Raw genomic sequence first — 26428 nt, 5'->3', positions numbered from 1 at the left:
CTGGGGGACCTGGCCCTCTGGCTTACAGATGCAATGGACCAAGGAGAGACCCAGAGGGGAGCAGAGGTGGGAGGAGAGGGAGCTGCAGCCATTTCTCCCCCAGCTCCCCACCTGCTTTGGGGAGTTCTCTGGCATTGGCTGTGGCCCTCTCCACTAGGGGATCGAGTAGATGTCTGCAGGCCCTGCTCTCGATGGACCGCAGGGACATCACTTCCTCCCCACCTGCCCCTACAGGTGCTGGGGATGGGGCGGGGGCTGGGGGGGGGCTGTTCTTCACTCCTGCTCACCTCTGGCCCCTGCCCTCACCTCCGCATTACAGGCTCTTCCTGCCAACCCCTGGGGTAAATTCTGTTCCCTGGTAGGACCTTGCCCATCTCTCCTTGGTGCAGGGAGGGTCTGGTAGCATTCACTTCCACACACTCAGTTAGCTCAGAGCTCATGACCCCTTCCAGAACCCGAGACGGCAATGTTCCTCGAGGGGGGACTCAAAGGGAGTCCAAACACAGAGCTGGGCTGACCCTCAAAACTGACATCGAGGCCCTCATCCCACCTTGCACTTGAGCTTATCGTAGGCGGGGACGCGGTAACACACACCCTGCAGGGCCTTCTAGGAGGACACAATTCCAAAGGGCCATCTGACATTTTCCATCATTCCTGGGAGGGACCCAGCAGAGTCTACATTCAGGGTCTGGATGAGTCAGGATGAAGGAAGCCATGAAGGAAACACACTCACACACCCCAGGTCTAACAAAGGCCCCAAACGTCTGGAAAATGGCATTTGCTAGTGCCATGCAGTACAGGGCGACGGGGTGGGGTGGGAGGCTCTAGGGCTGGCCTGGAGTTCGGATCTGCCACTCTCCAGCTCCGTGACCATGGCCAGTGCCTCGGTTCGTCTACAGAACGGAGACAGCAGGGCCTGGAGCTGCTACTGCAGCCCTGAGGCTGAGACGGTGCAGGTCATATGCTAAGAACGGGCCCTGGCGCAGAGCGAGTCCTTAGTAACACTAGCTGTCACGTGTCACTTCAATGCTTGATGGGTCTCAGTTTTCCCATCCGAAAAATGGGGCTGATCAAGGGCACCTGGGTGGCTCAGGTGATGAAGCGTCTGCCTTCGGCTTAGGTCATGATCCCAGGGTCCTGGGATCGAGTCCTGCATCGGGCTCCCTGCTCAGCAGGGAGTCTTAGCTTCTCCTTCTGCCCCTCCCCCCGCTCACGCTCTCTCGCTCACTCTCAAATAAGTAAAATCTTAAAATTAAAAAAACAAAACCAAAAACCAAAAACTGGGGCTCACATGCCCACGTCGCAGGGCTGCTGGGGTGTTCGCGGGAAGACGTGTGCAACCAAGCCACTGTCTCCGTGACTCCTATGACTGTGGCTGCCCCGTCTGGGCCTCGGCCAGCCGCGGATACTCGGAGGCGGCCGATCCCGCACAAACGCTCCTGGCCGCGTCTTTCGCGGTGGTGAGGCAGTAATGCTGTCTTTGGAACTCAATTTATTGAAGGGGGCTTCTCACCGACGCAGGACAGAACTGCTGAGCCTGCAGGCCGCCGGCTCTGGGGGCGGGCGGTGCGGACGAGCGGGCAGCGTCCCTTACACAAACATTCGCCGATGGGGGCATTCGGGCCTGTCAATGGCTGTCGATAAGGACAGGTTCCCTTTCTACACGTCAGGATTTGGGGACTTATTGAGTTGTAAGCCTGGGACTGTGTACTCAGTCCTCATTTCTCTGGTTTCTTGTGCGCCTTTGCCGGTATCCTCCCCAGCCTGAGACGGGGGGCCCGCCCTGTGCCGGACGCTGTGCCAGGCACGGGGGGCCCAAAGAGGAACCCAAGGACACAGTCTCCATGTCGGGAAAGGCATCAGTCCAGGGAGGATAAAACCATAAAGGAATATATGGTGACCCACCAGAGAAGTATAGGAAAGGAGGTGGGAGAGCAGAGGATGGAGCCGTTACTGATACCCCAGGAGGGGGGCAGAGGCAGGGAAGGCTTGCTGGGGGAGGCGTCATTTGAGCTGGGCCTTAATGGCTGCACAGGCAGTGCCTGCTTAAAGAAATGGGCAGGCCGAGCATTCTGAGCAGAGGGAAGAACACATGGGAAGACACAGAACACCGCGTGGCCTTTGGGGAGGTTTGGTGGGACGAGGCTGGGAAAAGCCCCTGGAGTGGGCAGGGCGAGGGTGTATTCTGAAGGGTCTGGCAGGCTGAGCGACTGTGAGAGGCTTTCATCCTATCTCCGGAGATGGTAGCACACCTGAGGGGGGTGCACTCTTGCACCCCCGAGACACTGCTGGGAAGCCCTGCTTGCTAGCCCGGAGCAAGACCAGAGAGGCCCCACTGGAAAACTCCCTCCCCGTGAGGGCCGCCTTCTCTGCGTGTCCCCCCAAGCTGCCGCATGGCTGGGGAACCCGAGTGTCACTAGCTGGGACCGTAAATGATCACGTCCTGGCTCCAGGCTCCATCCCTACACGAAGAGTGGGAGAAGGGTGGGCTCTGTAGCCAACAACCCCACTCTGCCCCCAGGGGACACTGTTGGCTCCCCGTTGCCCAGTGGGGGTGGGTGAGGGGAGCAGTGGCAGGCACTTGGGTAACTGGTCTACCCAGGAAAGCCCCCGAGAGCCATGACCCCTCCAGTTGTCCCTGGGACTCCTGGGTGGAGGGTGGCACACTGCCTCAGAGTGGCCGTGGCTGATGCCATGGGGGAGAGCACGGAGCCCCTTCACCAAGCCCGGCTTTCCCAGGCAGCGGGGAGGAAGAGGCGCATTCCCAGCTGGGTGAGGCTACTTCCTGGGCACCCGTCACTAAGCCAATGGGATCCTAAGTGGATAGGAGGCTAGCAGCTGCCCCTTCACTGCCTGGCCTTGAATGCACTTCTGAGACGCGTGGGAGAGGCGTGGAGATGGGATTCAAGTTCAAAGGTCCCTTGCTATCCCGAGTGCGGGGGTGCACTCTGTGAGGGACCGTCGGGGGCACCTGCCACACCTTCCACATGCCTGGTGTGGCCCAGTGTGGCCCAGTGTCCTTGGGGCTTTCCTTTATCCCTTCTGCCTGATTCCCAGCAACTTGCTGGGCAGGACGAGGCCCCTTGTGAGCCAGCCCCCCACTCTCTCCACTTTATCTGTTCCAGCCACGCTGGCCTCCCTGCTTCTCTAGGTGCCAAGCTCAAGGTCCCCACTGCTCAGGCAGCTCTTTCGTGGGCACAAATGTCACCTCTGCAGGGAGGCCTTTCTAGACCACCTGCTCCAGTCATGTACCCGGCCTCTTCCACTCAAACCCGTCGCCCAACAGAGCAGGTGCTCACTGAGTATTTTCTGGGGATGGACTGAATCATCGGTGAGGCCGCGTGATGCCCCCAAAGTGTGTAAGAGGTGAAGTCAGGTTCTGGGACCATCAGGCCCCCGGCAGGGAGTAGATGGCCCCCAAACTGAGTAACCGAGGAGGGTAACCAAAGAGGTGGCAGAGGGCAGGGGTTTCAACATGAGCGAACCACGAGGCTGGCCACAGGGACCTGGATAGAAAGTGCTGGGTAGAGAGGGCAACTAGACTGAGCTGTGGCCTTGGGTGGCAGTGCCAGCCAGCCAGCCACCTAGCAGGACGGAAGGCGGGGGTAGAGGTGGGATGGGGAGGGAATAAACCCCATGACCCCAGTCTTCTCCTCCCCCCAGTTTCCACCAGGCCTCCCAATGACCTGACCCAGCTGGAAGCCATAGGGCATGGAGGCTACGGGTGCCGTCCACACAGATCAGCCTCTTGGTGTGAAGCAGGGAGAGGAGGGCAGACAGCACATCTGGGGGGCAGAGGGAGGGTACCCAGCACGCGCAGGGAGACAGGGATCTTGCCCCACGCAGCCCATCGCCGCAAGGACAGTGCTCTCAGAGCCCCGCACACTTACCGTGGAAGCGCTCAGCTGTCTTCCGCCGCAGGGCCTGCAGGCTCACCTCCGAGTCGGCCCACTCCAGGACCAGTCTCCGGCCGTACAGGTGGGTGCTGTGACACAGCGCCTGGAAGGCTCTCTGGGGGCGGAAGGGCAGGAAATGAAACTGCGAGCTAGTGGAGACCTACCGCAGACACTGCATCCTGTCCCCCTCCCGCCTGCCAGCACCTCAAGCTCAAAGGCCAGGTTCTGGCCCTTGTGACACCTGCTCTCTGGCGAGGGTGTGGGAGCTGTCGGGCACTTTATTCAATTAGCGGGTTACGTTCCCAGGGAGAGAGCTGCAAGTGACCATGCCGTCAATATATCTGCCTGTAATTGGTGCCCGGGCCAGCGGCCGGCTTCTTCCCCGTGCTGTGTCCTGTCTGGGGAGGGCCACCCCATGAACCGGCTCGCCTCCCACTGGGCCATCGGGGGCCACGCCACGTGAGAAAGCCGAGCCCTGTCTAGCCATGGTGACAGCCACATAGGCCCCTCGCTTTTGCCTGGTGGCTTTGTCCTTCGCTAGCCCCGAGGAGTCCGTCCCCCACCTCTCTCTGCTGCCTGAGGCCAGGCCACCTTCAGCCTCCGGAAGGCCCCCCCCCCCAACCCTAGGCGCTGGCTCCCTCCGCAGCTCTGTCTTCCTGCTCTTCGCTGCTCCTGGCCTCCGAGTTCTGCCTCCCCCATCTCTGGTGTTTGGTGTCACTTTACTGAGATACAAGACACACATCGTGCGAGTCACCCATTTGAAGTACACAGTTCAGTGGTTTTCAAGATATTCAGAGTTGTGCGGCCATCACCGCGTCAAGTTCAGAATACTTCATCCTCCTCCTCCCGGAAGAAACCCCACACTCAGGACGGAGCACGCCACACCCTCCCCCGGCCCCCCCCGCAAACACTAGTCCGTCTCTTTGGATTTGCCTGTTCTGGACATTTCAGATGAATGGAACCGTACGGGATGGGTGAGTTCGCTCTGAAACGCGGCTAGGGCCCAGGCTAAGTGGCACTGCCCAGGGGCTCTCCCTACAGCTCTCCTTTGGCACACAGAGGCCACGCGCTTAGACTCCCGAGCCACCGTGCCTGGGCAGGGCAGGTCCTGTACCTCCTCACTTCGAGACCTCGGCAAGTTAATGAATCTCTCTGGCCTCAGTTTCCTGGTCTATGAAATGGGAACGTTAATGGTACTCCCAGCTAAGGGTTCCACGGGAGATGAGAAGGAGTTAACGTGGAAGGTGCCTCCAACGGTGTGGGGGTATACAGCAAGCGCCAACAGATGCTAGCTCTCGTCCTGGTTGTGCTGTTACTGCACACTTATCACATCTGTGGTTTCTGTCTCTCAGCACAGAGGCCTCGGGTCGGCTGTGGGTGGGGACAGGGCTAGCCCCGGGGGGCTCGTGAGCACTGGAAGCAACGGGGGCTAAGGGTGGCGTCGTCGTCCGTGCTTCTGGGCTGCAGTCAGCACCACACGGTATGAGAGGAGGGGCGGCGGGGCCCGTCCCTCTTGCTTCCCCCATGCTGTGAGGAGGCAGCGTGACTGTCACGGGCTCAACCGTGTTCCCCCCAAAAATGGATGTTGGAATCCACACCCCTGCTACCTCGGGGTGTGACCCTAGTTGGAAACAGGTCCTTGCAGGTGTAGTCAAATGAAGGTGAGGGCGTCCTGGAGAAGGCGGACCCCCTAACCCACTGTGACTGCGGCCTTGTAAGAGACAGAGATGCAGGGCGGGTGCCCCATGGAGACAGAGGCTGAGGAATGCCGCTGTCACCGGGAGCTGGGAGAGAGGCAGGGACCAGACTTCCCTTGAAAGGAACCCAACAACTCCCGCCCCCTTGACCTTGGACTTCTAGCCTTGAGAGCTGTGAGATAATCAGTTTCTGTTGGTTTCAGGCACCCAGCCTGTAGCACTTTGTTACGGCCGCGGAGGTGACCCTGGGTAAGTCAGGTGCCCCACTGGGAGCCTCGCTCTCCTCATCTATAAAATGGAGCTAATTGTGGGATTAACACGTAACAAGCCCCGGCGAGGGCGGGGGGGGATAGTCCACAATTGATCGTCCATAAACCACCGAATCTGAAAAGCACTGATGGGAGGTGGCTGGGACATGCATCTTTTTAAAACGAGACATGTGGTCAAAGTACAGAAATGCTTTGTTCTCAGTCGCGCTTTTCTGGCAAGGGCCAGGTGCAGGAAACTTTTTCTCCCCCCCCCCCTTTTGACTTTAATTTAAAAACTCTTTCTGACTGCCAGCAGAGCCTCTGCATTTTTTCCATGCGGATATAAAAATGCATCTGGACTCCGAGCCGAAATGGCCCATTCAGAGCTTTAAAACACACGCGTTCTCAGCTGGCACGGCAGGGAAACAGCCTGACTGGGGGAGCGGGGGTTCGAAGATGGGAGAGAGAAGTCAGTCGGGAGTCTGGCGGGGTGGGTATTCTGCCCCGGCGCCTGGGTCCCCGAGGAGCTGCGGTCCCAGGGATGCAGGCGGGCAGGGGCGCCCACGAGGCTGCATCTGGGGAGAAGAGAGAAGTGAGGGAGGGGGCCTGGGAGGTGGGCCCGGGCGAAGCGCCCCGACCCCAGCCTCCCTCTGTGTGCAGCCTTCAGACTGGCGTTTCCTTCCGACCCCTGGAACCCCAGTCTCCACTGCTGGGCCCCACCAAGCTTGGAGAGGGCTCTGCTCACTGCAGAGTTGCTAAAACCCCCTCTCCTCGCCTCCCTCTGACGGCAACCCTTCCAAATCCTCATCTCTTCTTTGGAAGGGCTTTGCACCTCCAGAGGTGAAGATGGCCCAACCATTGAGACTGGGGGCTCTGGGCCTGGGCTGCTTTGGTTCCCATCCCCGCTGTACCACTAATAAGCTACGTGAGCTGGGGCAGGCTGCTTAACCTCTCTGGGACCCGAGTCCTTGAGGGGCAGCAGCGAATGGACAGGAGGAGCACCGCTGGTGGTGGTTATTATTATTATTATGGATGCCCTCTGCTCCCCTGATGGCACCGAAGAGCAGGAACAGTATTTGGTGGGACACAAAAGCTCTTGTGCATTCGGCTCTGGGGGCACAGAGCATGGTTCTCCCAAAATAGCAGGACGAGCTTCCCTCGCCCCAGTCCCCTCCAGTTCGCAGGAGACCAGGTCGCTTTCCCGAGTGCCCGCTGCCTTGCTAGGTGCCATGCAGTGGCCTCAAACTGTCTCAGGCAGCAGGGACAGTGACCCAAGGCTGAAAGTGGCCTTGGACAATCCAGCAGTCATATTTCACCAAAAGAGCCTAATGAGAGCTTGTTATATTTGGGGGATCCTAGGAGGCAGGGGGGTGGGTGAGCAGGAGGACACAGCCCAGGCCTCGAGGGGCTTTCAGGCTAGTGCAGAAGACACGGAAGGTTCCAGGCACAGCAGAGGGGAACGTGCAGCCCCGGCCTCTCTGGCCTGGGGCCCGCCAGCAGCTTCCTCCCTGGCCTCTGTGCCTGCTGAGACCCGCCACCTTCCTCCCGAGAGTTCTGAACATCAGCCGCAGGCACCCCTCTGCCAAATCAGCTCTCAGGGCCTCGTTCACCTGGGGGTGCCTGGGGTCAGTGCGATGAGGGTGTCTCAGAAAAAGTGGGGAGTCAGACGTTCCTGGCCTGGTGCTTCTCTCCAAATCCTGCTTCTGCTGCCCGTTTTCTTCCCTTGGAACGCAAGGGCCTTCTTCTTCCCACGGGTTATGGATCTCCTGGGCTGGAACTCTACGCCTATGATCCCAACGTACTCATGAGAACAGACATCATTCTCCCATTTCAATGAAAGGAATACAGGCACCGGCCAAGGTCTCCACGCACGTCAACTTCCTTCTAGCTTTTCCTTTCAGACCCTGTACGTTCCATCCCTGGGCCTTTATAATCTGCTCTGGCCTTGGAAGAGCTCCCTCCTCACAGCCGACCTGCTGGTGGCCCAGGGGGACACCATGCTCTCCTCACACAGACGACAGCCGGGCGCCCTCCCTGCGCCCTGCCCGCGTGGCCTCCAGCCCAGCACCGGCCCCATGGACACCTGCTTGCGGGCCGACCTCCTGGGCTCAGCCTTGAACCTGGAAGGGAAGGCCTCTCTCCTTGCTGCCCAAGCAGCGCTTGGGACACAGTGCGCCCAGGGAACATGGCCGCTCCCCTCATCTGCGGGGGATACGTCCAGGACGGCAGTGGACACCCGCACCCACAGACGGTACAGAACCCACACGAACTGCAGTTTTCCTATACGAACGTACCTATGGTACAGTTTTGCCTATAAATTAACCACAGTAAGAAACCGAACAGCAATAACTAATAATAAACTAGAACAATCGTCCGATAAACTGTAATAACGGTTATGTAAACGTGGTCTCACTCAAAGTACGCTCCTGTACAGAAATCCCCCTTCTTCGGGTGGCATGAGAGGATAACATGCCTGCGTGATGAGACGGAGTGAGGGAGGTGCATGACGTGGGCATCTGACGTCGTGTGAGGCTACACTGACCTTCTCCGGAGGAGGGTCACCTGCTTCTGGACCACGGCTGAGTCTGGGTAACAAACCACGTGATAAGGGGGTGGGGGTGGGGCTGCTGTATTCGTGCGGCCAACTATGGGGCCTCCTTCACCGAGGGTCTGCAGACTGGAAGGGACATCAAGTCGGTCCTGGCCAGAGATGGAGGACTGGCTTAAATATCCTGTTGCGGTCCCCCCACACCTCTACGATACAGAGCACAGGGGACAGAGGAACAAGGAGCTCGTGTCTTCGGCTGCCCATATGCATGGGACGCTCTGCCTTTCGATTAGGACAGGACCTGGTATGTACACGGTCTTGTGTCTGGCAAGGAGGAGGGGAAGAAGATCTGCTCCCAACAGGAATGACTTTGGGACCCTGGGGGACAGGAACAGGTGCGCAAGCCACCAGGACTCGGTACACCACCAGACCACTCACTCGGGTCACTGCAGAAGCCCAAAGATCCAGGTGGAACTCTAGGAGTGCATTCATTTGGCCAGGAGAAGGCCATAGAAGAGGGGAGCCCCTTCTCTCTGGAACCACTTCCTGTCATCATCCGATAGGCCAGTGTTGGCTATTCCTGCTCCTCTCTGGACCATTTTCCCGGCTTTCACAGCCAACTCCCACGGACTGTATAACCAGGGCTCTTGCCCTCTGGTTTCTGTTTAGGGTGAGCAAACGGGAGGGGCCATAGTACTGGAGGAAGGGAGGAAAGGGGTGGGGTTATTTCTCTCCCTGCTCTCTCCCTTCAGGACTGGCGCTCCTGCCGGGGCCCCTCTAGGACAGCTCCCACTGTCTCTGGCCCCTGCGGGCATCAGCATCCCTAGCAAGTCCCTGAGCCCTACTTCCTCCTCCATAAATCCTTCTCGGATCATCAGGGAGTAGACTGTGTGCTGACCCAGATGGCTGCCCAAAGTCCCCTGCCTTGACCTGGGGCAGACGGACTTCTCACTTTGGACAGCAGGTCTCAGGGCCTGGTCCCACTCAGAGAACTGAGGCGTACTAAGGCCAGCTCGGGCAGGTCTGGCTGGAGTGCAGGCTAGCTACCACCATCGTCTGGTTCCCTGACTCGGCTGTCCTAGAATCACACCCCTTTGATCTCCTCTGACCTGAGCCACCAGCCGCAGGCACCGAGAGCCCTAGCCTCCAGCTGCCTCTTCTGCAATACCCCCCTCCCCCAACCCCACAAGGAAATCTACGAAGGTAGAGGGGGAATGACAGCCACCGGCTAGACTGTGACCAGGCCTGGCAGCCATCTTTCCGGAACAGGGAAGGCACTGGAAGGCTGCCAGTGCAGCACTGGCCTGACCTTTCTGCAGCTCTCCCTGGAGACAGACCTCCTCCTCCCGGCAACAAAAGTCCACTCGATGCCCTTGGCAGGACTCCCATCCCATGGGCTGTGGCTGCTGGCCCAGGCCTGAGGACAGGACTCCTGTCTTTACAAGTCCAGGCCCTTCTTGGCCCCTTCTGCTCTGTGTCTTGCAGAGTGGGAGGGCTCCATCCCTCCGCAGACGTCAAATCCACCTGAGCCCGGCCATCTGTGCCCCCAGTGCCCGGAGCAAGTGTGACCTAAGACGGCCAAGAATGGCCACGTGTGTCCAGGAGCACGGGGTGGATTGACGGGGACGTGAGCACCAGGCCCTGGCTGGGACCGTTGGGGGCCTGGCTCCTTCTCTCTACGGAGGTGGCTGAAAAACGTGGGGCTCATGCTTCTGGGAGGAGGGTCTGCCAGCCCCGCATGTTCTGTTTCTCTGGGCAGCACCCCGAGCTCTGAGGGGCAGAATCTTCTCGTCCCTGCCTTACGGTGCCCACAGTGCTGGAAGCAAGCTCTCAGTGCCTCCTGCCAGCAGGCGGGAGCTGGTCCCTGGGATGAGTGGGGCTCCTGGCATGGGACTGAGGGACCCCACTCAGCACCTTAGTCCATTGCAAGTGAGGATAGCGGGGAGCTGAGGGCAAGTTTCTCAGAGAGACGGCTGGGGCCTTGGTTCCAGGCTGCGGCAACTGCGTGTCTCGGAGAAACAGATGTGTCTCCTGCCTCCCCTGCGTTTATCCACACAGCTCCATCCAATTCAACTCCGCCTCCCTGGAGGACCCACCGTGAGCCAACACCACGGTGGGGGACACAGAGGTGAGGCACCACCTGTGACCTCTGCAGAGATAAAGGAACCACCGGGAGAAGACAACCAATGCCAGGTCATCGGCAGTCAGAAGCGGCCAAAGAGGCAGCGCGGCCTGCTAATGGCCTTGGGCTCCAAGTGGGGCCCGCAGCGTGGCCCTGCTGCCTTCCGGCTTTGTGATCCGAGGAGGCACTTCTCTGGGTCTCCATTTTCTCCGCTGCAAAGTGGGGGCACTCTGACCTCCTGCAGCTGCCGGGAAGAATAAGGAAGACGGCAACGATTCATTTACCCCAGTGCCTGGCACACGGTAAGGGCCTGAACCCCGGTCCCCGTTGTTGCCGTTGGTAGTACGGCTCTTAAAAGGCTACCAGTAGTGCTCCTGGTGGCAAGGAAGTTGCCTGTCTTTCTCGGGCTGGGCTGGTCGGCTTTCCTGGGTTATGTGGACGGACTGCCTGGTGAATCTGGAGTGAGGACTCTGGAAGCTGCCCTTCCCCCGGGGGGCAGAGGCCCAGAGGGAGGGTCGGGGTGAGCAGAGGGGTACCTCACGGTGCTGCTTATCCCCCGGAGATGAAGGTCACAACCTTGCTAGTCTGAGAGGGGCTTGTCCTGACCCTGGCTTCTCAGCCCGTAAGTGTGTTGGCTGAACCTGAATCCCCGCCTTGAAATGCAAGGCTCAGGATTCCAACAACTTCCTCTTATGCCTGGGCTCTAACGATGGGAACAAGGCAAAACCCTGCGAATGAGACACGGGCATGAATGTCTGCACCTAACACTCTTGCCTGAACAGAAGAGTGGGGACCAAACCCCCATTCCCGAGTTGGCTTCAAGTTAACATGTCTGGAGACGAAGAACATCCGAGAGCCGGGCAGCAGCCCTGACCCCTGGGGCCCGGCCCACTCAGCTGCTGCCCCTTCTGCGGTGCCCTGTGCCATGGCCTGGGCCTGGCCCTTCCTCTTCACAGTTGCCTCGGGGGCAGTATTACTTCTGACGGGGGGGATGGATGAGAAACCTGGCGTTCGGGGATACGAAGCCCGTTGTGTGTGTCCATGGCCTCCTCATTTCCATGGGGCGATGGCCCCTTCGGACCCCGTTGCGCTCCCACAGGCCCCACAGAGACTGTGCTCTACTCCCTTCTTACACTCAATTAAGCAAACATGTGTTGAGCGCACACCACTGATAATCGGATGGTGATCGTTGTTTACAGGGCAGGCAAGACGGCTCAGCCCCGCGCGGGCCGCACCGGGCACCCAGCCCTGAGTGGCTGTCCCTGCGTCCAGATGCCCCGCCTGGCTCCCTCAGGGTCCACCCTCTCCACCACGGGGCTGGTTTCGGCAAAGTCTGCAAGGTGACAGCATGGGTGTAGCCGGGCCCGATGGTGGCCCCCGACGAAACTGTCAGCAGCACCCCAACCCTGGGGCCAGGGGTGGGGGCCGTGTGTCCACTCCCCACCCCCTCCCCCGGCATGGTGCCGAAGGGAGAAATGGGAAGGGACACATTAACTGGTGCGACCCCACAATTAAAGCGGCGGTTGTTTACCACGGCGAGAACAGCTCTGCCTGCCAACACCAGCCGCCATCACGTCTCCCTGCTGCCGGCTCCCCCCAAGTGTTTATTTAAGCCAACACATTGCTCTGCTAATTGGATAACATTCCATGTGAAAATAGACCTTTTAAAACAACAGCAGCGGCGGCAAATAAAAACAGCTGCAACTGCAAAAGTACAAAGGCGCGGCGGGCTCGGGACGGGAAGAATTAAAGGCGCATGCATGGGAAAAAAAATTAATATTCTGGTTTCCGGGCCGCGAGTCCGTTCTTCCCATCCTTTCCCTTCTGGGCTGTGCTTCCTTTCCTCCTGAGGGACCTGCCAGCTTTGGGCAAAGAGAGAGGACGTGGCGGCTGCGGAACACAACCCCAGTGGCTACTGGGGGCCCCTCTGAGGCCAGGCTGCTGTTGGGCTGGGGAGGGCTGGAAGCTGACATGTGTGCTGGTGGGGCTGATATCAGGGTGCTCACTCCTTCTCTGGGGGTGGGGGGGCTCATTTCAGCCTGGGCGGGCTCCCGAGAGATGCTCTGCCCCCCACCCCCACTGAAATGTCTCTAATTGGCAAGTCCTTCTCTCTGCTGGGTGCTGGAGAGAGGAGGGGCTGGCGCTCAGTGTAAGTGAGCAAGGGAACGCATGGGCTTTGGCATCTGGTTGGCACACGGGCCGGCTCTGCCCAGTCCTGGCTGCCTGACCCCGGGGCCAGTGACTTCACCCTCTTTGAGCCTCAGCGTCCTCAGGTGTCAAATGCCACCCACCACTTCCCTCTGGAGTCTTGGGAGAATGAAGAATGACAAATGTTAACGCCTAGCACCCTCCTGCCAAAGACAGGCTTTGAGAAGTTGATCAACGCCAAGACGCTGCCCTTCTAGAAACATCAGGGTCCAGAGAGGCACATGGCACCTGAGACAGGGACAGAGCTGTGCACATGAGCACAGACCCAGGGAAGCCCACTGCTATCTGGGACGGTTCGAGTCCTTGACTTCCAGGCTTCACTGATCAGCCTGTCCTGCTCCCCTCCACCTCGAGGGGGAAGGTCTTCGAGAAATATCAGCTCATCACCCCTGGAGTTTTAGGGAACACTGGCATTCTCAGAGGGACTGACACTTACTGTCCTGGACATCAAGGGCCGACAAGTGTCCTAGGATGGGAGAATGTGCCAGCTTGCTGAGCCTGTGATGAGGGGAGACGGGTCTCCTCCAGTTTAGCGCCTCGGCCCTGGAGCCAGAGCTGGGCTTCCCGTTGGTTCATGGGGATCGGTCCACGGGGCTCTGCAGAGGCTGCACAGACGTTACTCGGCAGCCGTGCGGAGACACGGGGAGGGAGTGATGCAAATCTCCCGCCCGATTCCCGGGGCTGCTGCAGGTTGGGGCGAGACAATGCGCGTGCAGTGTACGTGTCACATACAAAGCCGGCGCGGTCGGTCGCGGGAGCCTCTGGCTATTGTCATCAGTTGCCTGGTTACTCTGAGCTCTGCCACGACAGCCTCTGTGGAGCCTTGCGCTACGATTCTCTTTCCAGTTTGGGGGTGTGTGCTTGACCCAGAGAGGCCCGACAGATACCAAAGTCCCTGATCATGTACAGGGTGGGACACGGTATTGTGGAGAAAGGTTGGAAGACTCGTGCAGGGCGCAGGAGCAGCACAGATGGGTACATGTGGGGGCCCCAGCAGCCGGCAGTGCTGAGGGGCTGCCTCTAGGGACTGACTGGGGCCTAATTCTCTCCTCTGCCAGCTGGGAATGGACTGGTTGATGCTGGGGAAGGAGCGCTGTACTGGGAGCTCACCCACCTGGGGTCGGGCCCTGGTTCCGCCCAGAAACCGTCAGTTCCTCCACTGCTTTCCAGACTTATCGCTGTGCAGTCCCCTGTTCGTGACCCCCTCCCGCCTCTCCCCTCTCCCTGCTCCCTCCCATCTGAGCACTGCCTGGGACCCTGGGGGAGGCTCCAATGCCAGGTTCAAGGGCTGCCGATCGCCAAGAGTGACAACCTCCATGTCCACGAGGGCGTCCCGCCAGGCAACGGGAGCAAAGCCCCCAGTGAGGGATTTGGGTGGGTCAGGGATCAGTCAAGCCGTGGAAAGGCTTCTAAAGGAGGTCTCCTTCCTCAAGTGCTTCTGAAGGAGGAGAGCCACGTAGGGGAAGCTGGCCAGGGGAACGGGGATCAGGCAGGCTCCTCTAACATTCCCACAAATTCCTTCTGCGGAAGTAAACTGCGATCTCTGGGTGTTTTACTCAGTGTCTCCTTACGGCCCTGTGCTCCCTCTTCAGACTCACACCCACCCTCGCGCTGGCTCGACATGCACAGTTGTCAGAATTCTATTCACCGGCGTGCAGCGCGCACAGCTCTCTGGGTCAGCGGCGGGCGCTAAACGTGCCACTCGGAAGACAATAAAGTTCTTCAGACAGACATGGAGAAGGAGAGGGAGAAGCAGCTTCCCCGGGAGGCAAAAAGAGCAAAGGGATATCTACAGGGAGGATGCGCTCCCGGTGGGTTCACACTTTGGGGAGGGCCGGCTGGTAGGGTGGCAGCCACAGGGAGAGCTGCTGCGGGTTGATGCCAGGGCCAGAAGTGGCCCCAGAGCCCGGCCGGCCGCCTGTCAGAGCCGAGGGGCAGGAGGAGCCAATCCCGGAGGGGCTGTGGGTTGAGTCCTCCCTGTCCTCGGCTGCCCTTTCTCCTCCCGGAGCCCAGAATGGAAGGCATGGAAGGGGTGGAGGGGGAGGAGCCACCTGCATAAATCAGAGAGCTGTGCTGGCCAAGCCTTCGGAAATGTCCTCTGCTGCCAGGCTCTGGTGCCGAGAGCTGCCCAGCGGGGAACTTGCTCCGCCCTGTCTACCTGAGGGGCCCCTCCGCCCCAGGGATCCTGGAGAACACAACCCCCGACCGCGTCCCGGAGCCTATGCCCAGTCTGCTCCTCCCGCCCCAAGAGCCACGTCTGTCCCGGAGGGAGGCCGCCATGTGTTAGAGCCGTGCCTTCCCGCTGCGGGGCTCGGATGCCTCTTCCCTCCGCTCTGTCCCATCCCTCCTCCTTTATAGACCAGCGCCATTGTCACCACCTTCCTCCCCAGCACCGCTAACAGACAGAGCTCCCAGGGCCAGTGCTACCCTAAGAACACCACCCCCTCCAAACCGCATGACAACCCGATGTGAAAAGCCCTATCACCGTTTCATAAGGGGGGAAACTGAGGCACACAGAAAGTAAGACACTTGTCCAAGGTCACACAGCTGGTAGTGGCAGGGCCAGGATTCCGACTCAGGCAGTCTAACGAGCCCCCTCGGTAGAGGCAGCTCTTGGGGGCGGGGAGTGGATCCCCCTCCTCTTCTCCCCTGCTCACAATCTCACGCAGGGCCCCCGATATCAAACAGGCAAAACAATGGCACTGTCCCACCCCTCAGAAGCCTGGAGCTCGATGGAAAGCCATGGAGAAAAAACACTGTCCCGAGTTTTCCTCCTCTCTGCTTGGAACGAAGGTGCAGCGGCCCCCAAGGGGGCAGGGCTGGTGGGAACGGGGAGGCCACGACTCCTGGGTCAGGGCTCATGTGCACCGTCCGCCCGCACCCTGCGAGGCTGGGACCTGCTTCCCACTGCTGTCTTACAGCTGGGGAACCTGAGGCGCGGGGCAGGGCTCGGGAGGCCAAGCTGCCGGCAGGAAGGCGCTCTGGACGGCTGCCCTCCACGATTTCCCTCCGAGCCAACGCGGGTCCCCCAAAGGTACCTGCCCTGCTGATGGGAACCCAGGCCAGGGCCTGTTGCACGCAGGGGGTGCTGCCCCTGCTGCCACAGACAGGAGGCAAGGGAAAGGCTGCCAGCAGAGAAGAAAGGGGAGCAGATGTCCGGACAAACGCGGCCACGTTTCAACAAAACAGGCACTTGAGTTCAAGCCGTGGAGACAAAGGTGGCTGGCAAGGCTCCCCGAGGTCCGAGGAGTGCCCTCTGTGCCTGTGCGTGTTCCCAGGGCCCACAAAGGCTGCAGCTGTGTCCCTGAGATGTCACCTTCGGCTCCACCCACTGGGCCTCTGGTGACGGCAGCTCGCAAAAGGCCAACGGGTGCGATTCTAGCAAACACCCCTGCTTTCTCGAAGGATGCCTCATGAGACGTGGAGGGGGTCCCACTAGTCTCTTCACTATACCCTTGAGGAACGACAAGGCCAGCAGAGGGGAAATGCACAGGCTCATGAGGGAGCCCCCAGACATAGCCAGACCCCCGATCGCAGCACCTCTGCTCCCATATCTGCTGCTGGGCTGCCCTCAGCACCCCCTGCAAGGGCGACCCCCCCGCCGTGCTGCACCGAGCCCAAATCCCGAGACTGACTTGCTTCCAAAATGAGAGGCGCTCTGTGTCCAAGGAGACTGGAAAATGCCATACCTGTGCTTACACACGGCAGCACCTGGCTGCGCTGACCTCCCCTATAACCAGCACAACTGAGAGGCCCCGGCCACGAGTGGGAAGATGAGGGGAAAGACATGTGTCCCCATGGACAGGTCTCCTTCCTGAAGTGCTCACCCCCGGCCCCTGACATGCTGCATGGCCTCTCCCACGCTGCCCGCCTCGGGGTGCTCATGACCGGGAAGGCTTGTCTGAGCTGGGGAGCTCCGGGAAACCCACCTGCCTCCCTACTTTGTATCCCAGGTTCCTGCGGATGTCACGTCAGGGAGGGAGGGCAGGGGACACAGAAGAGCCCCCTCCTCCAAACACAAAACCCAGGGTCTTGTCTTCAGAGGGAATGGCGGAAATTAGCAGGGTCAGGGAAAAAGCAGGAGAACCACATGGGGCAGCGACACGCCCTCCTCCGTTAAGAGGTTTTGCTGCTTCTCCTACTAAGGGCCCAGAGGGCAGTCTCACCTTTGCGTCCTGCTTCGTGAGGAAGTCCACGAAGCCGAACCCTCTGTGTGTGCCTGTCCCAGTCATCTTCTTTGGCAAGCGGACAGTCTTCAGCTCCCCGAAGGTGCTAGAAACAAAAGGCAAACACAGCAGTTTAAGAACTGAGGCCTGCAAGGGGCTGGGGTATGTGTGGGAGGGCAGGACCAACTCTCACACACGAATCCTTTCTGGTTAGAAAAGAAGTACCCACGGGAGCATGTGTGCATGTCCACACACACCCACACCCACACCCACACCCCATACAATGGAGTCGCCTCCCCACCGTCCAACACATGCTCCGGGGCATGACTGGCCTTCTCTCCTTTCAGATCCGGGCCATCACGCTGGGTGGGGAGGGATGATCAGGTTGGAGAGGCTGATGGAGAATTTTTGGTTCCTCTCTGACAGGCTGGCACGCTCGGCCTCCCCTTGCCTGTGGGGCTGACTATCTGGCAGGGGGGACGCAGCCCTGCACGCGCGTGGCCAGGGCACGGGGCCGTTCGCGTGTGCGAGCCAGGGATCCGGATGCGGAGTCAGCAGGGTCTCCTGACCTGAATCCGCCTGCACGGCTGAGCTGAGCACACAGCAAGCCTGCGTGGAGCGAGCAGAATGAGCCTCTGCTCCCGGCCCCAGGCCCCGGGATGTTTCCTCAGTGCTCAGTGCCAGAATGACACACAGCTACTCCCTCTAAACCCCACGTCCCGTACCTCCAGGCTTTAGTTTTGATATCTGCTAAGCCAAAGTCAGGCATAGCTCTGGAGAAAAAAATGGCTTGGTTCCCCCTGACAGGGATCAAACAGGTAAACACTGCTTGGACCACCCCCTGCCCTCCCCCCAGCCTCTCCTCCCAGATAAACGTTCCAGAAATTCCCGGACAAAAGGATCAGGTCTCTCGGGCTCTCCTGCCTCACTCCCCCACCCCAACCCTGTCCCGATGTCCATTTATCAAATATATGTGCGCAAATTGCCGCCAATAAATATTTAATGTACATGGCATCCGAAGAGGCGCTATTTTCTTTGAAAATCTACGCGCACTGGCGGGTGGCTGGGCGCACGGCACATACACTCAACGGCCTAGGATGCTTCAGGGCCAAAGACCGATTGGGTAAAAACACTGTAAAGGCCGTAAGCTCTTGTGAAATGATATAAGCTAAATCCGAGGCGTTAACCCGCAGCCCTGCCAGCATGACCAGGCATCTGCCAGCCCAATTTCTGAAGGCAGGATGGTGTGTAAATGCGGCATTATGAATCCTCAAAATGGATCTGCACGTCTCCTCCGAGCTCCCCCAGCAGCTCCCCCCAGGCTAGCGACAAGGCCGGCCTCCCGGGGAGGGGAGGGGCTGGAGGGGGTAGGCCTCCGAGCCCTGTCAGTCTTCGAGGCCTGGCTGAGGCTCTGGCTCACTGGGAGGGGGCGTGAGGGGGCACGGTGGGGGACCAGAGGCTGGGCAGGTAGGGACAAGCAAGAAGGTGAGGTGGGAGGGGCCGAGGAGTCGAGCCTGCAAACCCTGCTTTATTCTGCCACCTAAAGGCCGAAGCATCCCATGACAGGCACTGTCTCTCCTCTTCCCCGGGAGTCTCAGAGCCTCGGTCAGGGAGGCCAGTGGCCAGATGAGTTTTCTCGCAGGCTCGTCAGATACGCGGTGCTTTGGCTCCAAGTTCTTCAGAAAGACGTGGGGACGGCAGGGATGGTGCATCTGACGGCCATGAGGACCTGAGTGTGAGAGCACTCAGACTCAGACTGGTAAGAGAAGGCCTTAGCCAGCACCGCCCACGTACCCAGGCCATGGCAGGGTGCCGTATGCACAAGGGCACAGACAACCCTGCCCCAGGCTCCAGGCTGTCGCAGGCCTTGACTTCACCACTGCTTAAACTCCAAGCAGCCTTTGCTCATCCCCCCGGGCGCCGGGCAGTCAGGGCTCACCGTGCTTCTCAACCAGGGCACTGTGGTGTGGATGCCTGTGCGCCCTCTGCCTTCCCCTGAGGCTGGAGCTCAGCTCTGCCACGGCAGAAACCACATCTATCGTGCTCACCAGGGGATCTGCGGCAAGGAGCCCAGTGCCTGGCCCAGAGGGGACGCCTGGTGGCATCTTTGGAACAAACAAACAAGCAAACGGCAGCCCTGGGCCGTAGATGCGACCACTGGTATCTCACCACTAACACTCAGAGGGCTCTGTCGAGGAGGACGTGACACAGGCCACGGGGTATATACAAATAGCACAAACGTTCATGGATAGTCTTGCCATCCCCATTTCACGGATGGGAAGACTGAGCTCAGGGAGGCAGTAGTCCTGACTAGCAAGTGGCAGGTTTAGGATGTGAGTCTGGGCGGGACTGATGGTAAGCTGGAACTCTCTTTCCACTGCAGTGTTTCATGGTCCTTCAATTATCTGGATGGGGACTGGCCACTTTCTGGACTGCGGGGCTCTTTCGGAGGCGTGGCCCCATCCGGTGTGAAGCTGGAGCGGGCTGGCTGGGAATGGCCCGCTCGAACTCCGAGACATCCAGTGACTTAGCCCAGACCCCAGGGCAAGAGAGGGTGACTGAATCCCAGTTCCTCCCACTCCCACCATGGGTAAACTGTCTGCCTCTAACCGCACGGGTGGCAATCCTGTCCCTGGATGGTCCCAATGGCCTCTGCCCAGGTGTCTTCGTAGCCCTAATTTCTGGTGAGTTCGCCTATGTGAGTGTGTGCATGGCAGAGAGAGGGGGAGAGAAACGGCCGAGGTTAATTCTTCTCTCTGCAGCGTGCCGCCAGCTGCGGATGCTCCGTGCATGGCAAGCAGCTAAGGGTCCGGAGCAAGGCAAGGAAAATAATTAAAAGGTGGAGAAAAAAGCTGATGAGGAGAGGCTGAAGGCGCTGTGCTTCTCTGGCCCGGAGAAGTGGCATCTCAGAGCTTGGCAGGGGGGGCGACGGCACAGGGGTGCCCTGGATCCACAAGGGACCATGCGCAGGGATTGGGGGCTCCTGTACCAGGCAGCTGGGGGGCCTCGGGGAGGTCGCAGCCCCCATCTGCACAGCACAAAATACTGGGTCCGAAGACTCTAGTAGCCTCAGAAATCCCGTTATTCTTCTCGGGGACCAGGGAAAACGGTCCTGATGAGCATGTTTCCCCCTCTCTTCTGAGAATAGCACGACAGAGAGCTGAGACTTAAGGAGCAGCTGCAAGATTGGGGTTAGATCTTAGAAGGAACTTCCTAACGTCTGGGAAGCCCTGAAGTGAACGGGCGAGGCTTCCAGACACCATGACTGCTGCCATGACCCCAGCCACCAATGACTGGGTGCCTGTGAAGTGCTAGGCTGTTTTTAAATACCCGTTTCCAGGTGTAACAACGATGTGGCAGTAGTGTGACCGCCTCTATTCTCCCAGGTGAGAAAACCAGAGGCCGGAGAAGCCAGGCAGCCCGGCCACGTCCCCTGGCCACGTCCCCCAGCCACGTGCTTTCTCCCGGCTGCCACTTCTCTAGCCCAAGAACAATGCTGGGAAGGCGGCTGGCTCCGGCTGCTTGTGTAAGTGTGCGGGATAAAACAAGGCTGGCACTAATGATCTCGGAGCGATATCGAAAGCGAATTAAAAAGAAAAAAAAAAGGTTGGGGGGGAAAAATCGATGAAGTACCTTTAGCTCCTTGGAGATAAGCGATATATAAATACCAGCCATTATTAAGGTTCTTATCTGACAGCAAGGTCCACAGAGCCATTTTTAAGAGTGGCTTTTGAAGGAAGTTCTGCATGTACCCTCGTCTCTGGGGAGCAGAGGCCTACGCCTGGGGGAGGCCCAGCAGAGCCGCCAGGGACCGGAGAGGGAGGGAAATCGCGGGGCACCCAGGAGCTCCCCCCCCCCAGCTCAGACCCTGCCGCTTGGGGAAGGAGCCGCGTGCGCTCCCCACTGTGTAGATAATAGAAACCACAAAATAGCAATTACTGTATCAGAAGCTGTGAATAAAGAGGACATACCGGGCTTTTAAACATGGCCCTCCTTCCCTCCCCCACCACGCTCACACTTCATAACAAACTCACACCTCACTTTTCCAATTACTTCATTCACCTTGGGTTCACCAATGACTCCCCTACGCAGCCGCAGCCCCACCCCCTCTGCCGTACCCAGAGCGCGTGAATGCGGGCAGACCAGTGGGTTTTCCACGACTGGAGTTTGTTGTCACGTTTCTAATTTCTTCCGAGGTGTGTAGGGGTGGGAGGGAGAGAAGGGAGGGAGAGGTGGGAGGGGGTGCGAGGTGTTGAGCGAGGCGAGCCAATTATGCCCAGCCCTCGTAAACAGGTCTGGGCATGCAAATCATGTCTGCACACAGGCCTCAACGTAGACACAATATGTGTGTGTGTGTGTGTGTGTGTGCATGTGGGGATCTCCTCCCTCTGCACATGCTGCATACCCCCCAACCGGACTCCAGCCCTGGCTGGCGACTGCTGGGGTTTTGGCTCTGCCACTGAAAAGGTATGAATCCTCCTCTCTTTCTCCCCTCCTTGTTTGAAGTGATGGGATCAGGAGAAAGGAGTGAGAGGAGAGGTGAGGGGGAGGCAAAGAGAACCCTCCAGAGATGCAGAACTTGACAGTTGTGCAGCTGCTCCGGTGCCTGGGTTCTGGGGCTTAATGAGCTGACTGGGAGGCTGGCCTGACACTCTGACCTGTGTGCTGACGACACCAAGTGGGGGTCAGGCATACCTTGAAGAGCCTCGGCCCCTCTGCTCCTAGGACATAAGTCCTTATCACTCTCCTATTTGGATCTGCCGGAGGAACCGGGAGCCCAGCAGAAGTGCTGAGTCACGTGGGGAAGTCTGTTGGCATGACTTCTCTTCCACCTGCGCTCAATGCACTGCTGAGGGAAAAAAATATCAGCTGTCACCCAAGGGACCCAGAGTCAGAAAACAGTGTGGTCTCAACAAGATGAAGGGGTGGCTTGTGATAAGAATGAACCCCGGGCTTCTTTCTCTTCCTTCTGGAGGTAAGAAAAAAGGGCTAATCTCTTGGCAAAAGAAAGCCTTTCGAATACACCCCCAGCACTGGCACCAATTTCCCGACACACAGCATACCCGTCTGCCCCCCGCTGGGACTTCCAGGCTCCGGCCCCCAGCACGTGAAGCATCTGCTGTGCGTGACCTCACAACAGCCTTCGGAGCTGGGCGCTGCCATTCCCGTTCTGTAAGTGTGGACGATGAGGCTCAGAGAAGTCACGTGACTTCCCCAAGGTCACTCAGCAAGTTCTTCTGCACCGCGGGGGTGCAGTGTTCTGCCCAAGGTCTCACAGGTGGCACTGAGCCGAGCGGGGCTCCAAGTGGACGGCTTGTCCCCTTGTGCATCTGATAGCTCAGCGTTTCCAAGCCCTGTCTCATGCAGCAACAACCAGCCCAACGTTCCCTGGATACCAGGGGCTCGGAGGGAGGTACCAGGTGGGTCAGATGCTGACCTTGTTCTCAGCGGACACTCGCCTGGTGGGCAGGCGGGGCTCCCCCCACTCCTTGCAGACACGAGAGGACTCTGCAATCAAACCTCTAATCTCAGCCCATCAGGGACCACAGCTCAGGGCTCCTGATCTCTGCCCACTGCTCTCCCCGTCGTGCCCACCATCCTACAGAAGGGTCTACCTGTGAACTCACGGACCCACCAGTGATTCCCACCAGGTGAATGAACATGGTAGGTGGGCAGCTGCTTTGCCTGGTGTCTCGTGGCTTCCTTCGCAGTCCCCATGTGGATAAGGGCCCCAACTGAGGCTAGGAGAGACAGACGGGCCGACTAGAGACAAACGCATCCTCCCGTCTACGACAGGTGATTTCTGCAGTACGGAGAGGCTCGGGCGAAGGCCCCAACACCCCCACCGCCCACTTCTGCAATGGGTCCAAACCGAAGCCTTCAATCCAGGCAGCCTTGTCCAGTCCTCCAGCTTCACATGGGGAAGGAGGCTAATCCAAACACTGGCTTTCCTCCTGCTCCCGAAGCCACCAAACTTACGTCTACCTCAGGACCTTTGACCCTACTCTTCTCATTACCTGGACCTCTCCTTACCTAGATGTTCCCACAATCGACTCCTTCCTGTCATTTGATCTCAGCACAAATGCCATCTTTCCGAGGAGGACACTCCATTTAATGTTGTTCCCTACTCCACCGGCCACTCTGTCACATCGGAGCACTGTCGGAAATGGCTTGTTTCCTTGTCTTTCCTCTCCCTGTTCTAGAAACAGAAAGAACACTCCAAGACGGCCGGGTTCTTAGTCCCTGTCGTGTCCGCAGAGTCCAGGCCTGTGCCTGGCACATGCTCTCACACTCAGTCGGTCACGCGTTCGGCGTTCAGAGTCCTGCCCAAGTGCCAGGTCCCTATCCTGACCGCACATATACTACTAGGGCCACATGGTCATGTTTGGGGGCAGAACATGTGGTCCTTCTGTCCTGAGGATGCATCTTCACGTACTGCAGGTGATCACAGGAGTGTGTGGCCCCCGGGGTCGCTGCTCCTTCCAAGGCACCCACGTCCATTCCTTTAATTGCACTGCATACATCGCAGAGAAGAAACATGGGGCCAGCTCCAGGATTTTCCAGACCCCTACTGGGGTCTAGGCCCAGACAATGAGGTTCAGAATCGAGCCCCGCTGGGTAAGAGAAGGCGCGGTTCCCTCCAGACAGCCTCGGCCAAGGGGTGGATGCGAGCAGGGAGCCTGGCCATGGTCGGCCTGCTGCAGGCGGTGTACACTCCCCCAGACGGCTACGCTGGGGAGCGCGTGGACAACGCGAACCGGACCTAGCCAGCCACTGGCTCTCGGAGACGTTTAATGGAGACCGATCCGGGCTTGCGGTTTCTTCCTCTTTTGTTCTCTCTCGTTCTCTTTTTAAAGGGTGGCTTTTAGACTGAACTTTTCCAATTACTCACCACTCATCTCAGTGAGAGCCGGATGTAGAAAGGTTACCTTGTCTCCATCAGAGCAATCCTCCCTTTCACTTTGGCCTCTTGGAGGCTGAAAAATGGCCCGGTTTCCAAGAAAGTGAGAAAGGAAGCGCGGAGGACAGCGTTTAGCTTTTCTCAATAGCCTTTCATTGGGTCCTTTCCAGGCAAGCGTGACCCTCTCGTTTTCTAGATGAGGACTCCTGGGGACAAGCAGGTAAATGGTATCTCTGAATCAGAGTTGGGGCCCACGTCCCAGGTGGGCCCACTCTCCCTCCCTCCCTCTCTCTCTCTCTGACTTCTGCAAGGAGGGCACGTGGCCCTGAGGGATGGAAATTTCTGGCCTGGCTCTGTCTTCAGCAGCTGGGTGACCCTGGGGGAGCCATTTCCGGGCTGGACTGAGGGGGGAGAGAGCGAGCGAGCATATGCAGGCACACGTGAGGGCAGTGGGGACCTGCTCTAGGTTTAGGACCCCCGCTCCACCAGAAGGGGCAGGGACCACTCGGCTCCAACCTGGACGGCCAGCTGGAGACGCCGGGGCCCAGGACTGGCAGATCTTCTCTCTCTTCTACACCGTCCTACATTGCACATGCTTTTGACAAATGGCACTTCTAAATACTGGTAACAAAGTCAAAACATCTTAGACACCGTGTCGCCAAACACAACAGACACAGCCTGCGGGCTGCCTGTGCCTCCCCTCCACGTCCGAGTTCCCGTTCTGGTTTGGTTCCAAGAGATCAGAAGGGCTGCTCTACTTCCAAAGGGATGAGATTTCCCCACCTCCCTGTTAGCCAGGACTGGGTGTCCTCCGGCCGCCTGCAGCCCAGCGGCCCCCTTGCTGGCTTGTGTCCACACCATATGGCCTCTGTGAGTCTAAGCTCCGTGAGACAGGGACAGTCTTGCCAGTGCGTTTTGCTTTCCGGCATTTGCTCCAGGCATGGACCACTTACGGCTACACATTCACCGAAGGAATCACTGCTCATCATCCTCTAGGATCCAGACCCAGATTTGAGGCATGGAAGGAATTTGAATGTGCCTCGTCATTCCGGTACTACGGGTCCTTCATTCACTGGGCAACCACTTCCGGAATGCATCCTGAGTGGACACTGAGCTCCGTGCTGGGAAAGAACAGTGGGCCAGATGCGCCCTGGCCTCCACAGGGCACAGCCTCTTTCTCAATGATTTATAAGCCGGTGGTTTTCAATTTTTTATCCTGGGCTTGATGCACGTTCTCAGTAAAATAGCTGTGAGCAATCATCCCCAATATACGTACACTTTCAGTTTGTAAACGTACGTACGTACTGCTGTTCCACCGTGTACGTACCCCATTAAGTATTTAAAAATGAGGCCATTTGAAAGGATAAGATAAAACATAAACAGAAATGGAAATTCAAACGGTTTTCTCCTGTTCTTCCAACTAACCATCACAGGCCTGTTTTGGAGTCACACCCTTTGAAGGCACACGATGGGCCAGGCAGTGCACATACGTACATTCCGCGTGTAACTTCACGCCATCCTCAGCAATCCCGTGAGGCAGGGGTTATGGGCCGATTTTACAGACGGAGAAATGAAGGCTCAGGCTGCTTAAGGGACTGAACGGAAAACTCACAAGGCTATATTAAATGGTAGAGCCAGGACTCAACCCTAGGCCTAAGGAAGTTGTAAAGCCTGTGCTCTTAACCAGCGGGGGTCCGTCGGTGCATGGCTGAAGGATTTAAGAAGCGACTCAAAGTTGAATACTGTCTGCTGAAGCTGAGTATAGTCCTTAGGCAGAAGATGTCATAAAAATAGTTTCAAGATCAAAGGTAACTCCTTAAAAACAGTATTTTTCAAACTCGTCCTGAAAGAAGTTATAGGTATTTTGTGTCAAAAGGCTTCCGGAATTGAATAAATTTGTGAGCTATCTGGTTAAACAGAGTTCAGCAAACTTCTCTGCTGCAGACCTTGTCAGTGCATTTAAGGTCTTAGATGCATGGAAGGTGGATTTGGAAGAGTGAGAGAGAAGACATGGTATTTCTCAAACTCATCTGGCCACTGAACCCTTCCAACCCCCAAACAAGAAAACCTATCAGCATCTCCTGGGACACAGCTGGAGAATACAGTCTGGGAGATATGAAAAGGCAGGCAGTCATCATGGAAGGCCGGAGCGCGCACACACTGAGGCGAAGCCCGTAACTCGCCAGGGTCTCTGAAAGTGGGGAGCTGCCGCAGGGGTCTAGTTTTGACCATGAGGGGGACAAGTCCCAGCATCACTGAAAGAACGGAAGTGTGGAGTCAGATGTGCGTTCAGATCCCAGCTCTACACACGACGTCACCTTTCTGTGGCTCAGCTCTGTCACCTGAAGAATGAGCATCCCACCCTACGAGGCTGCTGGATCCAGGGTTCCTGGCATGTAACGGGAATGGAGAAATGGAAGCTCTGGACAAGGCTGCTCTCGACCATTAAAAGGATCTGTGGCTGGTGCCAAGCAAGGGACGGCTTCCAAGCCCGTATGGGGTTTCAGGTCGAAGCTGAGAAAGAGCTGGCTGGGCCAGGCAGGCCCCTCCTGGTGGATCCCAGGGGTTTTCAGCCAAGAGCTGCGAGAGCCAGATGTGATCTTGTGATTCTTGGTGCCCTGAGAAAAAGCGGCAGTTCTCCA

At 58.4% G+C, this 26428-nt stretch overlaps 1 protein-coding gene across 2 annotated transcripts in view; it reads right to left on the bottom strand.

Moving 5' to 3' along the window:
- The window catches only part of RBM19 (RNA binding motif protein 19), a 136937-nt gene that overhangs the window by 33668 nt on the left and 76841 nt on the right, over positions 1 to 26428 (bottom strand). For both annotated transcript variants that reach the window (XM_045776190.2, XM_045776199.2), the window contains exons 22-23: positions 16886 to 16991; positions 3891 to 4011 (exon numbers count right to left, since the gene is read on the bottom strand). In XM_045776190.2, coding sequence (XP_045632146.2) covers positions 3891 to 4011; positions 16886 to 16991 — 227 coding nt within the window. The remainder of the gene's footprint in view (positions 1 to 3890; positions 4012 to 16885; positions 16992 to 26428) is intronic.

This window comes from Ursus americanus, chromosome 30 (genome assembly GCF_024610735.1).
Source record: "Ursus americanus isolate L20-20 chromosome 30, mUrsAme1.1.p, whole genome shotgun sequence".
NCBI classification, from domain to species: domain Eukaryota; kingdom Metazoa; phylum Chordata; class Mammalia; order Carnivora; family Ursidae; genus Ursus; species Ursus americanus.
The sequence above is the reverse complement of the archived record's forward strand: the minus strand, read 5'-3'. Positions and strand labels throughout refer to the sequence as shown.